The sequence below is a fragment of the Myotis yumanensis genome, unplaced genomic scaffold, assembly GCF_028538775.1.
Source record: "Myotis yumanensis isolate MYYU_CA2020_CCGP unplaced genomic scaffold, mMyoYum1.0.hap1 SCAF_13, whole genome shotgun sequence".
Classification (NCBI taxonomy): domain Eukaryota; kingdom Metazoa; phylum Chordata; class Mammalia; order Chiroptera; family Vespertilionidae; genus Myotis; species Myotis yumanensis.
Window position 1 is genome coordinate 24629338 of NW_027223764.1, and position 18387 is coordinate 24647724.

At 38.4% G+C, this 18387-nt stretch overlaps 1 protein-coding gene and 1 non-coding gene across 3 annotated transcripts in view; both read right to left on the minus strand.

The window, feature by feature from the left end:
- Window positions 1-6329: 6329 nt before the first annotated feature.
- TNKS2 (tankyrase 2) overlaps window positions 6330-18387 on the minus strand; it is a 55222-nt gene continuing 43164 nt past the window's right edge. For both annotated transcript variants that reach the window (XM_070432714.1, XM_070432713.1), the window contains 4 exons: window positions 15795-15900; window positions 13500-13686; window positions 11114-11270; window positions 6330-9847 (listed from right to left, as the gene is read on the minus strand). In XM_070432714.1, the coding sequence (XP_070288815.1) occupies window positions 9785-9847; window positions 11114-11270; window positions 13500-13686; window positions 15795-15900 (513 nt within the window). In that variant the 3' untranslated portion in view covers window positions 6330-9784. The remainder of the gene's footprint in view (window positions 9848-11113; window positions 11271-13499; window positions 13687-15794; window positions 15901-18387) is intronic.
- On the minus strand, window positions 12978-13080 carry LOC139022282 (U6 spliceosomal RNA). The gene has a single exon (XR_011473660.1). It is a non-coding gene; the product is annotated as a U6 spliceosomal RNA (small nuclear RNA).

An 18387-nucleotide genomic window follows, 5' to 3' on the forward strand; every position in this document is an offset into this window, starting at 1 on the left:
GTCTGAGCCTCTGAAACCAACCAATCAGCACAAAGCCCTGAAAAGCGAAAGCTGACCTACTAGTAAAATGAAGTCAGTCACAGGCAAAGCCCGTTGACAGGGAAGGAGAATGTTTAGTAAGAAAATAAATGTGGATTTTGAAGCAGACCCCCCCAAAGTAGCTGGGAGCTGTTGTCGAGCCCTGAAAATAAATCAGGCTTTTCCAAATACCCTTTCTTCTTGGGCACAATGAGGTAACGCCTCCTCACATTTACATGCAGCTTATAATTTGCCAAGTATTTTCACAGACATTACCTCAGCCGAGCCTCATGGTTGGCAGGGCATGCATAATCTTTCCCCTCATTTAATACTGTGAGAAACTGAGGCTCAGAGGGAAAGAGCTAGCCCTTATGCCCACATCTGACTGTAAAGCACTTTCTACTCACTGGTATTTTTTCAGGTTTGGGTTGAGCATAAGCTCTACTGGAGCCACCCAGAGTGCTGGTGGAAAACACAGATTTCTGGACCCCACTCTGATCTTGCCAGAGTGACCCTTTGGGGCAGCACTTGGGAGACTATTTTTAACCTGCAGATTGCCCAGGTGGTTCTGATAAGTATCATGTTTAGTAACTATCATGCAACGCACCTAGACAAGATTCAGGAGTGTTTCATTTTGATTCATGGTTCTTGTGAGCTCTTGGATCTAACTTTTTAAAATATGTTTTTATTGATTTCAGAGAGAAAGGGAGAGGGAGATGGAAACATCAATGATGAGAGAGAATCATTGATTGGCTGCTTCCCCAACCCCCACTGGGGATCCAGCCCACAACCTGGGCATGTGCCCTGACTGGGAATCGAACTGTGACCTCCTGGTTCATAGGTAGACGCTCAACCACTGAGCCACAATGGCCAGGCGGATCTAACATTTTCTTGGTGTTGTACCAGTTAGACCTGTGTGCTGCTGGAAAGATCAGACATCTACCTACTACCTTTTCCCCCTAACATCCTTCCCATAGTTCTGCAGGGATGTTCTGAGGACACTTGCTCCTGACCCCCGGACAACCGAAGTTGAGATACTTTATTCTATGTGATGGAATGCAACGCAGTCATTAAAAATAACCTTTTCAAAAAGAGAATATTTAGTGAATGGGAAAATGCTATGGATACATTACATTGAGTGGCCCGATTATTATAACCACCTGACTTTTTTAGGCAAATTAGCCGTACACTGCATCGTATGGGATATGAAAGCCGAAGGCCTGTTCAAACACCTTTGCTGTCTGCAGTTACCAAGATAAAACGTCTCCAATTTGCACAGGAACACAAGGATTGGACAGTCGAGCATTGGAAAAAAGTCATGTGGTCCAATGCATCATGCAGGAGATAAATCACGTTTCCAGTTGCATCATGCAGATGGCAGAGAGAATTTGGTGGAAACAGCATAAAAGCATGCAACCCACATGCATGAGTATAACCCTTCAAGCTGGTGAGGCCAGTGTTATGATTTGGGGCATGTTTTCCTGGCATGATTTGGGCCCTTTAATTCGTGTGGAACGTCTGAATAGCACAACATACCTAAGTATCGTTGCTGATCAAGTTCAATCTATCATTTTGATGGTGTACCCCAATGGAGAGGGCTTCTTCCAACAAGACAATGCGCCATGCCATGGTGCTCGCATTGTGCATGAGTGGTTTCAAGAACGTGAGGGAGACTTTACATTGCTTAGGTGGCCCCCACAATTACCATATCTCAATCCAATTGAGCATTTGTGGGATGAAGTTAAAAGAGCCACAGCCATCAAATCTCACAGAACTGGACAGTGCTATTCATCAGGCATGGTGTCAGATTCCTTGCATCAACTTTCAACATCTCGTGGAGTCAATGCCATAGTATTGAAGGCAAAAGGTGGCCCAACGAAGTCCTGATGGAGTGGTCATAATAATCTGGCCACTCAATGTAAAAGAAAAGATTCAGGTTGAACAATATGATCTGGATTTGTTAAAAACAAATTATCTGTCTGTATGCATAGAAAACAGATTGTAAATAATTGCACCAAAATGTTGATGGTGGGTTATTTCTATAATGGGTGATTTTTACTTTGCTGTTATTTTATAGCCTTTTCCAAATTTTCTACAATAAAATGGGCTTTACTGTTACCATCAGTAATTCATGTTATTACTTAAATGGATGTTTTAAGGCTCACCCCTAGCACCTGTCACAGCACTTGGAGGAATTAATCCCATCCCAGAGAAGATGGGGATCGTGGACAGGTATCCAGCCCTGAAAGTAAGTGCTGTTACCACTTCAGTTCAGTCCTTTTGATTGACAGGTGCTACTAAATGCCAAATTACATAATCTGGAATCACGGTGACTCTGTGTTGTCAGCTGGGAGAAGGGTGTGTGGTGTCACCTCTTACTTGCCCCCTCCAAGCCCCACCAGGAAGGGCTGGGAGGACATGAAGATGTTGTGTTACATCAGGATGGTATGCAAATGCCAGCTCGTCTCCAATCCTCTAATCCTATCAGGAATGCTTAGCGTGTTAATTTGACCACCTTTCACAGCTCATAAATCTACTTGGGGGCAAAGCTGAGCTGCCAGACACCATCAAGCAAAACTCTTTCTGAGGCTGGCAGTTTGGGTAAAGCAGCAGGGATCATGCATCAGTAAAGTCCAATAAAGAGCTTTGTATGTGGGGGACAGGAAAGCAGCTTCTCACATTTGGATACAATAGAACAAAACAGTGGGGAATGTGAATGTCTGATTATCTGGACTGGTGGTCTCCCCTATGCCCCGCCTGCTCACTGAGCCATGGATTCTCATTCATTCACAATTCTTTGCACGAAGATGGATCTATCTGGTTCCCCAACAACTGCCCACATGGACTGTCAGACTAGTTTATTTAATCGTCTGTAAATACAAATGGACTATATTCGCTTCCACTGGAATCTGCTAGCCTGTTTTTATTAAAATCTTTTAAACTTCAGCCAGGTCATTTCCTTTATTCATTCTGTGGTCAGAACAGAAACATTCAACTTTCTGGGACAGAACACTCCCAGGAAGAGTTCCCACTATTCCCTCTTGAGGAATATGTATGGTTGAAATTGCCAATAGAAATCAGTTTCAACCTCTGGATGATAGCCTCACCCAGAATCCATCTGTTCCTCCATTGTTCAGTTTTAAATTCAGCTGTTTAGAGATTCTAAGTAAAAACATTCTTTCCAGCATGTTTCAAGAGGGAAGGCACTGAGGTAGGCAGTTTGATTTTCAACTTCCTTCTCAGTTCAAGCCCCTTCTAAGGAAAGTTGGAGCAGTTTTCTGCCTTTAGGAGCATAAAGCTCCTCTGACCAAATCCGCAGGCTGATGGAGGTGGGGCGGAGTGCTGGCTCCAGGAGAGAAAGACAGTTGATCTGAGACTTAAGTACCAGAAGCCAGAGATCTACCCATCCTGGATCTGTTATGGTACAGGCAACAAATGGCATTCCCCCAGAGCCTGGAGGAAGGACTCCTGTCCCCTTAGGACTGATGAACTGCTCCCAAGAGCACAGCAGACTTTGGAGGGTTGAGGAACATGGGGAAAGGGAATCCTAGAGACTTATCAGCCTTGGCTTTGGGCAAGTTTAACTCTTGAGCTCTAGTTCCCTTATCTGAAAGAGGATCCACGTGGAATTATGTGGCTCATGGTGCAGGAATTTAATACATGGTAACTATGATTGATAGTTATTGCTGGGGGTTAATAAAACCCTTCATATCTTCTCTTTATACATGGATATATTTCAGTCTGTTCACCAATCTCTTTGTTCACCATGCTTATTGTATTCCACTCCATCCTGGATTTGTCTTTTCTGAAGAACAATCCTGAGTTCTTTCAGCAAAATCTGAAAATGTGTTTTTTGTCCTCTTTTTTGGACATAAATTTGAAATACCAATTTATCTATGTTAGAAAATATAAGGCTGCCGAAACCGGTTTGGCTCAGTGGATAGAGCGTCGGCCTGTGGACTGAAAGGTCCCAGGTTCGATTCCGGTCAAGGGCATGTACCTTGGTTGCGGTCACATCCCCAGTAGATGTGCGGGAGGCAGCTGATTGGTGTTTCTCTCTCATTGATGTTTCTGACTCTCTATTTCTCTCCCTTTCTCTCTGTAAAAAATCAATAAAATATATTTAAAAAAAGAAAAGAAAATATAAGGCTAACATCCTTTACTTTTTTCTCAGCACTTAAAAGGTATTTATTTTTATTTTTAAATATACTTTATTGCCCTAACTGGTTTGGCTCAGTGGATAGAGCGTCGGCCTGCGGACTGAAAGGTCCCAGGTTCGATTCTGGTCAAGGGCATGTACCTTGTTGCGGGCACATCCCCAGTAGGAAGTGTGCAGGAGGCAGCTGATCGATGTTTCTCTCTCATCGATGTTTCTAACTATTCCTCTCCTTCCTCTCTGTAAAAAATCAATAAAATATATATTTTTTAAAAAATACTTTGATTTTTTACAGAGAGGAAGGGAGGATAGAGAGTTAGAAACATCGATCAGCTGCCTCCTGCACACCCCCTACTGGAGATGTGCCTGCAACCAGTGATGGCGAACCTTTTGAGCCCGGCGTGTCAGCATTTTGAAAAACCCTAACTTAACTCTGGTGCCGTGTCACATATAGAAATTTGTTAATATTTGCAACCATAGTAAAACAAAGATTTATATTTTTGATATTTATTTTATATATGTAAATGCCATTTAACAAAGAAAAATCAACCAAAAAAAATAAGTTCACGTGTCATAGGTTTGCCATCACTGCCTGCAACCAAGGTACATGCCTTTGACCGGAATCGAATCTGGGACCCTTGAGTCCACAGGCTGAAGCTCTATCCACTAAGCCAAACTGGTTAGGGCCTTAGAAGGTATTTAATGTCTTCCAGCTTTATTGCTGCCAGGGAAAGGGTGCTGTCCGTGTATTATTCCTTTGTTGTTAATGTCTTTCCTCTTTGGTTGCTTTTATTTTTAAAAAAATATTTTTTGATCTCAGGAAGGGAGAGGGAAAGAGAGAAACATCAATGATGAGAATCACTGATTGGCTGCTTCCTACACACCCCCACTGGGGATCAAGCCCGCAAGCTGGGCATGTGCCCTTGTTTGGAATCGAACCTGGGACCCTTCAGTCCACAGGCCAATGCTCTATCCACTGAGCCAAACCAGCCAGGGCTCTTTTTGGTTGCTTTGAGATTTTTCTTGTCTTTTGCAATTCTACTACATGTCTAGAAGCAGACTTGTTTTTATTCACCCTACTAGATATTTGTTATGCCTCGTTAAGGATTCACATTCATTATGAGAAAAATCTTCAAATCTCTCCGATCATGTTTTTTTTTTTTAAAATGTATTTTTATTGACTTCAGAGAGGAAGGAGAGAAAGATCAGTGATGAGAATAATTGGCTGCCTCCTGAACACCCCACACTGGGCACTGAGCCTGCAACCCTGGCATGCACTGACTAGTAATCAAACCATGATCTCCTGGTTCATAGGTCGACACTCAACCACTGAGCCATCCCGGCCGAGAACTATTCTGTTCTTTACATTGCACTTTCTCATTCTGTTCTCCAAGTCTCTTATGTCTTTTCTAGTTTCCAATATCTTCCTGTTACAATCTGGGTCCTCTGGTTTATCTCCTAGTTCACCAATTCTTCAGATATGCCCAATCTGTGGTTTAATCGGCTCACTGAGTTCTTAATTTCATTAATTATATATTTTTCAGTCCTCAAAAGTTTTTTCAGTGTCATCTTTTCTAATGGTTTTTAAGCTTTTCCCTTCCCATTTTAAACATTCTTATCCCAGTTATTCTAAGTGTGTGTGTGTGTGTGTGTGTGTGTGCACGCGCGCGCACTAATCTTCCAAGATTGTGTCTGAAGACTTGTGTTCAAAACAGATAGTTTTGGATTTTTAAAAAATGTTTTCATTGAATTTAGAGAGGGAAAGGGAGAGATGGAAACACCCTGCATGTCCCCTATTGGGGATCAGGTCCGCAACCCAGGCATGTGCCCTGACTGGGAATTGAACAGACGGCCTCTTATGGGTCGACACTCAACCACTAAGACACACTGGCTGGGCTGTTTTGGATTTTTGAATGAGTCCATTTGAGTGGAGCTTGTTTTTTTCTTCACTGTAGGAATGCTACAGCTTGGGTTATGGGTATATTTTCCTTATCCAACCAGGCTGCCATGTCTCATCTGATGCTTTTATGAGTAATTTTCAAAGTGGGATCCTCAGGCACCTAGAGATTTATATACTTTACATTTTGAGCTTAAGATTCCATTTATTAAAAACATATTTTTAAAAATAGGGTTTTTAAAAACTGTTTTTATTGGTTTCAGAGAGGAAGGGAGAGGGAGAGATATAAAACATCAATAATGAGAGAGAGTAAGTGATCGGCTGCCTCCTGCATGCCCCCTACTGGGGATCGAGCATGCAACCCGGGCATGTACCCTTGACCGGAATCGAACCTAGAACCCTTCAGTCGGTAGGCCAACGTTCTATCCACTGAGCCAACCAGCCAGGGCAGGGCTGACATTTTTTATTAATTTTTAGAGAGAGGGAGAGGGAGCGAGAGGGGTGGGGGGGGGGGGAGAGAGGGAGGGAGAGAGAGAGAGCGAGAGCGCATGAGAGAAAGAAACATTGATTTGTTGTTCTACTTATTTATGCATTCATTGGTTGCTTCTTATATGTGCCCTAACCAGGGACTGAATCCACAACCTTGGTGTATCAGGACAACGCTCTAATCAACTGAGCTGACTGGCCAGGAAAAGATTTCACTTAGGTGAAGGTATCAGTGGCTAATCTTGCTGCTTTAAAAATTCTATGTTCTATGTCTCCATGACAAGTGAGAAAACCCAACCACTAGGCTTAGGGAACTTTATTTGCATGTTTTCTTTCTCCATCTCCCTGCAAATAAGTGGATCACATCATACATGGGAATGCATGCTTAGGAACTAGCCAGCAAACACTTTAATACTGTCCTAACTGAAGCAGGAAGATCAAACTGCTGAAATATATTTAAAGCCGTGATTTATGGGTTATTTGTGCCATTATTCTCTTACTATGAAAGCAGAGAATGGAGCACACACACCTGGACATTCAGCGTACCAAAATCTATAATACATTTATTATGCTTTCTTTCAAGAGTAATAAATACCACTAACTTTAAGATTTGAAAACTTATAAAGAATTTTTTATATATTATAGAGAACAAAAATATACTCCTCTTTATAAGAAGAAAGATTTCCCAGGAATGAGCTTTAAGGTTTGCCAAAAGTAGTGTTGGGTAGACTAATTGTCTAAAAGCATATTACAGCTACTTTCAATCTTAAAATAGCTGAGAAGATATGGTCACAACCTTCAATATTTCAATCTTTAAACTGCATTCTTTATCACTATTAGACTCAGAAATACAATGTTTTCCTGCAATTGTGGTTTATTGTAATCTTAATCCATTTTCTCAAATTCCATTCAACACACTTATACTACTCCAGTAATTACCATGCTACCTGAAAAAACAAGTGAACAGTTTATTAAGAATTAAATGAGGGTATGGAATGTGATACAGTACAAGTAAGACACTCTAGATGAATATAACAGTACTACTCACACAAAAAGTTAAATCTCACTTCAAAAAAATTCACAAAACAAAGAAAAAGCAATTCCATCATTATAAAGTAAGGTATTTCATGCAAAAACTCCAAAAAAAAAAAAAAATCCCCAAATCCCTCCAACCCCCTCTTCAAGCTCCCAACAAACAAAAAGCTATCTGAAAATATCACCATGCTAACATATTAACCACAATATAATCATTTATAGAAAAACTTGAACACACTAATTAAGCAATGGATTAGATGAAACAACACAGGCTGCAATATTGTAAACTCATAGACCACGATAATTTTACATGATAAGCAATTCCAGATTCACTCATAGGGTGAGGATTATGGGCTAAATGATGAGAGATAAGGTATGTAAATATAAACTCCATCAATTCATCTCATTATCTTAATTATAAAACATGGAAGCTTCCAGAATCTGAAAAATTATATAAAATTTGGCATACTTCATTTGAGTTCCAAGAAATGACTTTAGGATTATGTTTGCAATTATTAGAAAGCTGTATTAAAGGTCAGGATTGACCTCAAATAATAATCACAACTTACATGGCATTTTATGGGATAGCATTCTCTCTACAGCTGCCAAACAACTTACATCACAGAAACTCCAGATATGCATTTACTCTGATTAACTCTTAATCAAGGCAAAAAAACCACCATGATTTTCTAGCAGTTTATGTACAAGTTACTGTAAAGGACCAATTAGTTAGAGACTGAATGAAATGTAAAACAAAGGTAAATTTGTATAGAGTGAATGGGAACATCCTCATTTACAAAGACTTAAGTGGGTAAAACTCTTGCTTTGACTTATGAGGACGCTAGAGTCAACAAAGACTGCCAAGCCGTAACTTGTGTCTCTGTACCAAGATGCCTTAGCATTTTTCATGGAAAAGATAGTTAATATTAGAAACTAGGAATGGCATTTTATGGGATAGCGTATCTCCAACTGGATGTAATGTCATGATGAGGTGGCCCAGAGCAGAAGCACCCTTCTCACTGCACCTGCCCATTCAGGAGGCGAGGAGAGAACTGGGACACCTACACTTCATGTTCTGGGTGGAGCTTACCTATCGTGTATAGACTGGCTGTAAGTATAAGAGTAAGGCCAAGGAAAAAGAACAGGAAAAAAATAGGACAAAAAACCACCTACTCCCATTTGCAATTTTTTTCTGCTTACATTTACAGTGATTAGAACATATTGGAAAATTATTCAAGATTATCCTTCCCACCTCTGAAATTTAACTTCCTATTTATATTCCATTAAAAGAACAACATAATTGTTCAGTGGCAGGACATAACCTTTCTAAAAAAATAAAAGCACTTGCTCTAATTTTCACAGAACGATATGAAAACTTTTTCCAACGTGAAACCTAGAGTTTGATGCCAGTAAAGAAGCATCTTTAATATTCAGGACTACCATAGTTAGAGCTCTTTGGAATGTATCTTATACATATAAAGGTAGCACAAATTAAATCCCCAGAGAGTTCATGAAATAGGCTCTTAAATGGGAAAGATTTCTAATGAGAGATAAATGCTTCCATCAGCAAATTAAATGTGATAAATAAATCTTTCCCAACTGACAAAGTCTCTGCTGACAACTCAACACAGCCTCTGAAATCAAATGTAAAGATCAATCATGATGATGCAGGATGAAGTGCAGATGAGCGGTACACATGAAAAAAATCTGTAACCACTGCAATTCTGAAACGGTAGATTTATATTACAAAGCAATGTAAATAAATATCGGGCTAGTACAAAAGCTCTTATTTACAGTTTTACAAATGAAACTGTATTCAGTGTAAATGCTGTGTTTTAAAGAACACAGTACTGGATTAGTAAAATGAGTTCTGTTGAGGGATTACAGTTTCTGTTAGAATCAATGCATAACGTATAAAAGATTCAAGTTAACTGTTTATAATTTAGTACAGACAAACCCAGTTTTAACCTGGAATGGCATCTGTTAAAGTGCTGAAAAACAGGAAATATTTAGAAAACACTGTACATTATTAAAGCTTTATCAAGTCAGAATGTTAAAACTTCTTTCACATTTTTTATCCTTTTGCCACAGGCTTGTCGAACAATGATTTTTCTCAGCAAAGGAGTAAAAATTAAGAGGCCACCAGCTGTTTTGATGATTTTAGGTTCAGTGGAATTAGTTTCCTAAAATAATTATCCATCAACCATACCTTCAGGCCTCACAATCTGGTAAGTAATTAAATATTCAGGATAAGCCTAAAAGAGAAAGATTAATTCAAATATTGGTAAACAAAAATTTTTTTTAGAAGAGACTTACTCTAAGCATTCCTAAGCTTCAGGGAAGAAGTTCTAAAACTTAGTGCTGTGGATCAGATTCATGTGAGAGCATTTTCTCAAAACACCTCTACCTTGATTCCTGTCCCTTAGATTCTTCAGATCTGGAAGGAGTACTAAGTATGTGTCTGTCTGTTTTTAATGACCTAGATTCATGGTCGGCAAACTGCGGCTCGCGAGCCACATGCGGCTCTTTGGCCCCTTGAATGTGGCTCTTCCTAAGCCTTAGGAGTACCCTAATTAAGTTAATAACAATGTACCTACCTATATAGTTTAAGTTTAAAAAATTTGGCTCTCAAAAGAAATTTCAATCGTTGTACTGTTGATATTTGGCTCTGTTGACTAATGAGTTTGCCAACCACTGACCTAGATGGTTCTAATACATATCTCCAACTCAGAACACAATCTAGAGATGCTTTGACCAGATGTGTCACTAAGAGCAAGAGGGAATTACACATTTCTTTGCTATAGGCAGATTAACTATTAAATATTGAATTCTACTTAACTGTATTTTAGAAAAGCTGAAAAAAAAAATTCCAGTATAACTGGCAAAATCTGAATAAGGTATTTTCCTGATTTTGATAATTTTAAGAGAATCTCCTTGTTTTTAGGAAATACACTTATAGTACAGATTTAAGGGTAAAAAAACATGCCTATGTTCCTAAGGGTAAAGGAACTGTCCTCTCAAGTAGGTCAGAAAAAAAAAAGTATAAACACCTACTCAGGAGGGTGAGACTGATAAAGGAGAGAGAATGTTAAAATGTTAACATCTGGGCCCTGGCCGGTGTGGCTCAGATGGTTGGGCGTCATCCCGGAGGTTGCTGGTTTGATTCCTAATCAGGGCACATGCCCGGTTGTGGGCTCAATCCCTGGTGGAGGGTGTGCTGGAGGCAGCTGATGATGTGTCGCTCTCATATAGATATTTCTCCCGCTCCCTTCCTCTCTCTCTAAAAATCAATTTAAAAAAAATCTTAAAAAAAATGAATATTTGAAAAATCTGGGTAAAGGGAATTCTTTACTATTTCTGTAACTTTTCTGTAAGTCTGAAATTATCCCCCCCCCAAAAAAAAAATTAAAAAGAAATCCATTTCTCAAGACAATATACCTTGTTAATTTAAGAGATTAGTAAGAAGAGATTAAAGTATGGCTCTAAAGTATTTTTGAAGATAACAAATAAAAATGAGTTACCTGTTCTCCTCTGTAAATAACATATTCAGCTAATGCTAGGCCATTTACACTGGGTCGACCAGTGACTGAGTGATGTCCTGGAGGAGAATGTGCCATTTTCATTGCACTGAACTGCAGGAACGATTTCCCCAAGGTTACCCGGCAAAAGAGCAGCTGCCTATAGCGTGAAAAGGAAAAGATCTTACTGAATACAAAGTAGCATATGACAATTTTATTTGTGTACACTGTCTACACTTTTTAATACATTTATACATAAACATTTATGATTGTTTTTATCATTTCACTCTAAATGAACTTTATAAGAATGTCTTCTACTATTCTCATTAATGAAAGAATTTTTCACTTTAATTATAAAACCTGAAAATGTAATAACCGTATAGGTATCCAGACTCAGCCATCCTGCTTCAGCAAAAGTACAAATCATAGCCCAAGTGGGAAGGAGGAGCTTTAAGGGACTTCCATGAAGTGGTTTGCAAAGAACATTTTTCCAGTTAAGTCCAGTGGATTCTACCTTCAAAATATATTTATAATCTATTCTCTTCTCTTAAATGTTCACCTGGACTATAACAATGGCCTCTGATTTAGTCTTCCTGTTTCTACTCTAATTAATGTCTAAACTATTTTCCATTCAAGCAACCAGTGATTTAGGAAAAAACAACAACAAACAAAAACCAAAAAACATAAATCAGATCACATCACTTTTCTGCTTAAACCCTTTTAGAGGCTGCTCACTGTACTTAGAAGAAATCCCCAAATTCCCTTACAATGGTACCAAATTCTCTAATCTTAATGTGTTCTTCATGCCCCAGATACATTTTCTTCTTTCACATAGTCAAACTTTCTTCCCCCACGGACATGATACATAATACGCTGTTTCCTCTACCAGCCATTCTAACACTCTTCAAATGGCTAACATTCATTTTGCAGGTTTCAGGTGAAATGTTACTTCCTCAACTAGGTCTTCTCTACCAGAAGTTTAAGTAGGTTACTCTCCCACTCCCCTCTGGCATATGATTGGCCTTCTTTAATTCCAAAGAACTATCTTCGGTTCCTGATTTTGGTGGACCAGTTGATGATTCTATTCTCCAAAGAGATACAATCTATACTTGCTATTTAGCCTCCAGATAATAAAAGTAAAAATAGCAATGTTCAATTTATAAAATATCAAGAAATTATAAGTCTTCTAACCAGTCCAATTTATGATCTAAAATAGAAATGGGTGGGAAGTCATATCCAGGAGGGCTGACTTCAGACACCTACACAAAGTCTAAATTCAGGGGGAAAACAATAAGAACTAAACAAAAACAGACCTCTCTCTAGGACTATAGTTCTTCACCTTGGCAACCTCTCAAAATCAGCTGGGAAGCCTTTAAAAATCCCAATGCCCCGATCATACCCCAGTCCAATTAAATGAGACTCTCTGAAGGTGGGACACAGACATTCATTTTTAAAGCTTCCTGGGTGATTCCAATGTGCTGCTAAGACCGAGAACTACTGCTCTAGGTTGTTGTTTTTTCTTCTAGATCTGTAATCAGAAGCATCAGGAAACTTGGTAGAATTCAAGTTCTAGGACCCCACCCCAGAACTATTAAATCAGCAACTCAAAAGATAGGGCCTGTGAATCGGCATTTTCATTAACCTTCTAGGTAATTCTGAAACTTGCTAATGTTTGATAACTACTGCTCTAGATCTTTATAAGCAGTGCCCTAACTGTAGAATATATCTCAATGTTTGATCTTATTTGATTTTTCAAATGGCAAAAGATAATTTATTTATCAGGAGTTTATCAATTAGAGCCAAGTTATTTGAATGCTTTTAACAACCGAGTTAGACCAGGATAACTACTTTGTACCCCCCCGCCCTTTTTTCTTATTTACACTTCATGAATTTGCATGCCACCCTTGCACAGGGGCCATGCTAGTCTTCTCTAAATCCAATTTCAGTATGTGTGTTGCTGAAGCGAGCACACAAGTAGTTATTTGATAATAATGTGCTTTCTACAGGATTGATGTGCTTTATTATAACTTTTCAAGTAGTAATATTATAAATTGAAGATTATGAGCATATCATAATGGAAGAGAGACTTCTTCATGCATTGCCATGAAATAATTAGGTTTGGCAAGTAGTACCATTTTAGCATGTGAATACTAGAATTTTTAGAGTTCACAGCCCCACAATAAAATCTTTCATGCCCAATGATATGTTCTTCTCCATATTCTTTAAAACACCAAATGTAATTTAATGATTAAATGAGTTAAACAGATCAAGTGCTTAGAACTGTGCTTGGCCCATAAAGTTCACCTAGCCTTACACCCCAAAATTTTCAATATGGAACCAGTTCTTATCTGATTCTTATAAAAATAAATGAGAACAAGTGATCTCTTACCTGTGGCAAATGTAACAAGATCTGTCTTTGTGAACTGGACACCCAGTACCTCCTCCAATTCCATATACATACTGATTGCTTTTGGAAGAGTTTTCAGCAAAATAAATCCCAGCTCCGAACATGCCACCTATATAGGCATGCCTTTCATCGAAGCCTTTATGGATAATTGCATTCACAAAGGGAGACCCTAAAACACACATAGATGAATAACAATTTTATCTTAAAAGAAAACGAACAAAAACTAAAGCTTCTTAGAAGTTAAACTCTTAAATATACATACATCACTACAATAAAGCAAAATCATAAGACAAGGACAAGTTAACTGTCAGCTGATTCACTACTTTAGAATAATTGTTTTAGAGGAATTACACAAGTCAACCAATGTTCTAATAGGGTGGTAGTAGTTGAGCTGGTAAAATAAAGACACATACATATTTAACTAGAATAACAAACAGATCACTTGAAATACAAATGCTAATCAAATTCCAAACCCTAAATATATACAAATCAGAATCAATCCTCCTATATAATAAAAGGCTAATATGCAAATTGTCCCCTTGACCAGGAGTTCTACCAGAAGTTAGACCAGGGGGTGGGGTCGACCCACCAACTGCCCATGGCCCCTCCCCCACCTGGCCCCATCAGGGCAGGCTGGCTGGACCCCACCCGTGCACAAATTCGTGCACCAGGCTTCTAGTAATCTTATAATTCACCTCATATAGCAAGGATGAGTTCATTAGGTCTCAGAATGACACCCATGTCTATGTACATTTTTTAGATATCAAAAGTAACCAAAGTGATCTTTTCAATGTTCATTCTCTTCTTTATACTTTGTTTTTCCTATCTTTCCAGTGCTCTGCCTTTCATCACCTGCTTTAACAGATTCCATCTGCAAAAGAGCTGTGCCTTCATTCCCTGCACAGTGACTTCTTTCTCCTTCTTCCTTGCACGTGTGCAAAGTCAGGGAGCTTAGCCAAAGGGGAGGAACTGAGCATGGGAACCGGGCCAGGGAGTGGGGTCAGGATGGGAGTTGGGAAAAGCCAATATAAAATAGCTAACTGATTCATCAACATCAATGTCCCTGTTCATTAAGAGACAGGAAAATACAATGAATTCCACTTTACAGAAACACTGAAGAACAGAATCACTTATTTGAAATAGGAATAACAAACCATTTAAGTCAATACATAAATATTTTTGTAAGTCAATGCCAGAATAGGATGCATACATTCTTTTGAGGTGATTTTCAGTTCTTACTTTAATTTTAATTCAATCAACTAGTTAAAAATAAAACAATTTCTCAGAGTGTCATAATAAGCAAAATATTATACAAAGAAAAAAAGGCCCTAGCCGGTTTGGCTCAGTGTATAGAGCATCGGCCTGCAGACTCAAGGGTCCTGGGTTTGATTCCAGTCAAAGACACATGCCCAGGTTGGGAGCTTGGTCCCCAATAGAGGACATGCAGGAGGCAGCCAATCAATGATTCCCTCTCATCATTGATGTTTCTATATCTCTCTTCCTCTCCCTTCCTCTCTGAAATCAATAAAAATATATTTTAAAAAAAGAAACTAGGACTTAAAAAAAAAAAAAAAGGAGGAAAATATGAATAGTGAACATTCCCATTTCTGTATTTTTTCCATTATGGCAATCTTAATTATAGAAGCTATCCATTGGGAAATATACAAATTCAAGAGGTTGAAAATATGAATATAGCCCAGCCAGCGTGACTCAGTGGTTGAGCGTCAACCTATGAACTAGGAGGTCATGGTTTGATTCCCGGTCAAGCTCAATCCCCAGTGGGGGCTGTGCAGGAGGCAGGTAATCAATAATTCTCTCTCATCATTGATGTTTCTATCTCTCTTCCCTCCTCTCTGGTATCAATAAAAAACAAACACAAAACAACGAAAAAAAATACGAATATATAAATATAAAATTTACAGAAATAATTTTAAAAAATGACAAAAGGGCCCTAACCGGTTTGGCTCAGTGGATAGAGCATCAACCTGCGGACTGAAGGGTCCCAGGTTCGATACCGGTCAAGGGCATGTGCCTTGGTTGTGGGCACATCCCCATTAGGGAGTGTGCAGGAGGCAGCTGATCGATGTTTCTCTCTCATCGATGTTTCTAACTCTCTATCCTTCTCCCTCCCTCTCTGTAAAAAATCAATAAAATATATTAAAAAAAATAAAATAAAATAAAAAATGACAAAAGGACTATATGGATTCATTATTATTTCATACTTGACAAAAAGCTATTCTAATGTGGAGAATAGTGGTAAGGTAGGAGCAATCTTACCATGAAATAGCATTCTTTCATTTGCATGGTTGTGGTTTTCTTCGGAAACTTCTTTTCTCCTGTGAGTATACCTTTCCCATAGTTTCTTGTTACAAACTTTCTGAATCTATAAAAAAAGGAACCAGAAAAATAACACCTTTAGCTCATAATAATTACTTACCTTCTTGCTTATCTTAACCAGAAATGGGCCAGCCACATAGCTGGAAGAGGCAAAACTTTTCTTTAAAATGTAAACTATGTTATTTTAATCAACTAAAGATGGAAATATAGCTACATTTTGGAAACTGAAAACTTCAAAGGGAAAAAAGCTATACAGGCCATATGTAAAGGTCAATAATACCATTAATTGATTAAAATGCTTCCATTCTCATTAATTTACAATTATTACTAAATATTTCCAACTCAGATATGTTTTCTGTATTTAAGTATTAAAAAGATAATATGTTTTTCCCTTGTTTTATCTGGTTCAAAGTACTATCTTTATCTGTTTTTAATGAAAATATTTGAAATAGCCCACACCAATAAACATTCTTAAAATATACATACACATATCCCCTATTACTCCCTCTATCTTTCCCTATCTCTCCAATTCCTAAAATTTTTGTCTGGAGCAGAGTTCAAAATGGATGCTAGTCTCATCTAGAGTATTTACAACGTCAAATTTCATAATCCTTGAGCTGTTTCTTAGCTGTGTTTAAAGGTGCTATAACCCCCTGCTGGTCCTAGAGCACACCTGGGAGCTGGTTTTAATTCTGACTCAAAATAAGCCAATATACTGCCACAGACAAAATTGAGGAATACAACAGGCACAAGGGGATCTCATTTAGGTAAAAAAAAAGTAACAAAATTAAAAGTCTTACCATTGAAAAAAAATTTTTCATTAAATACTGCATTAAAACATATTATAGAGGAAAAAACAGCTTTCTCAAATTCAACTACTGGCATACCTCAGAGATATGGTGGATTCAGTTCCAGACCATCACAATAAAGCAAGTATCACAAAAAAGAGAGTTGTTGTATTTTTGTTGGTGGAGGGTCTGGCCTTCAACTTGCAAAATCTGTGAAGCTCAATAAAGTAAAGTGCCAATAAAGCGAGGTGTGCCCGTATTTTGGAAATCAAACATATGTTCTCTCTCCTGCCCTCACCCTTAACAACTGCTTGTTACTGTTTGCAGACAAAGTAGACTTGACTGAAAATTTGCTTGTAATAGGCATAATTATTTGTTTTATTTAAAATTATTATATATGTCCATGAGTGGAAATTTCAAGATGTCATTCTTATGTCATCTTATATAATAAAAGCCTAATATGCTAAGTGTCCAACCGTCTGTTTGACTGCTCGACCAGTCACCATGTTGTGCACTAACCACCAGGGGGCAGACGTTCTGACCAGTAGGTTAGCTTGCTGCTGGGGTCCGGCCGATCAGGACTGGGTGAGACAAGCCGGAGAAGCCCTGGAGCCCTGGAGCCCTCCTGCAGTCTCAACGACTGGCCTGCGCCCTCTCGCAATCCGGGACCCCTTGGGGGATGACGGAGAGCTGGTTTGAGCCTGATCCCTGCAGGCCAGGCTGAGGGACCCCACTAGTGCACAAATCCATGCACTGGGCCTCTAGTACTATGATAAAAACTAACAAAAAACATTAGTCCCAACCCTGGCCAGGCCTGGGTTTGATTCCAGGCAAGGGCATGTGCCATGCCTTGGTTGCAGGCAACCAATCGATGTGCCTCTCTCACATTGATGTTTCTGGTTCTCTCTGTCTCTCCCCCTCTCTTCCACTCTCTCTAAAAATTCATGGGGAAAAAATATCCTCAGGTGAGGATAAAAAAAAAAAAAAAAAAAAGAAAAGGAACACACAGAAGTATGATCCTTTACCTGAATAATGCGTTTGTTTTAAATCATCTAATTTCTAATAGTATGAGCATAGCAACCTCAATGTATAGTTTTAGTATTCACTAACTCTAAAATATGGCATCTAATATTATACTCATAATAGTATATTTGTGAAACAGTAGTATATACAACTGAAAGATGATGCTCACTCTTGAGTTTAAAATCTAGATATTTACCACATTTTAATTCTAGCCATCTTATATTTATAATGATTAGGAATATTAGTATATCAATGTAAAAAAGAATATATCAATTACAAAATCATTATGCATCTCAAGTAGAATGTTCACTTTTTGCTTGCTATAGTTAAAGAAAAACAGCAAAGTTGGAAAAGGTCCTGAGAAGTCACTGGTATCAACAAGGAGACAGAACTCTCATTAGAATGACTAAAAAACATTTTTGAAAGACTATTTTTGGAAAAGATGAAGGTACTGAGGGAATACTATTAAAATTATGAAAAAGTGATAGGTATGTTGACTCACAGAAACCTGGAGTAGTCAGTTAGGACAAATAAAAAAAAGCATGGTATAACTATAAAGATGAAGTCCTTTTAGGAGCCACAAAAAAATCCAACTTTGTTACCACAGAGCGCCTTAATAATTTATATAAAGTCCTAACTCTACAGGACTTATCATTACCCCAAGGTAAAGCATAACTGCTAAACTTGAATATTTCAACAAGCACTGAATTACTGATCATAAA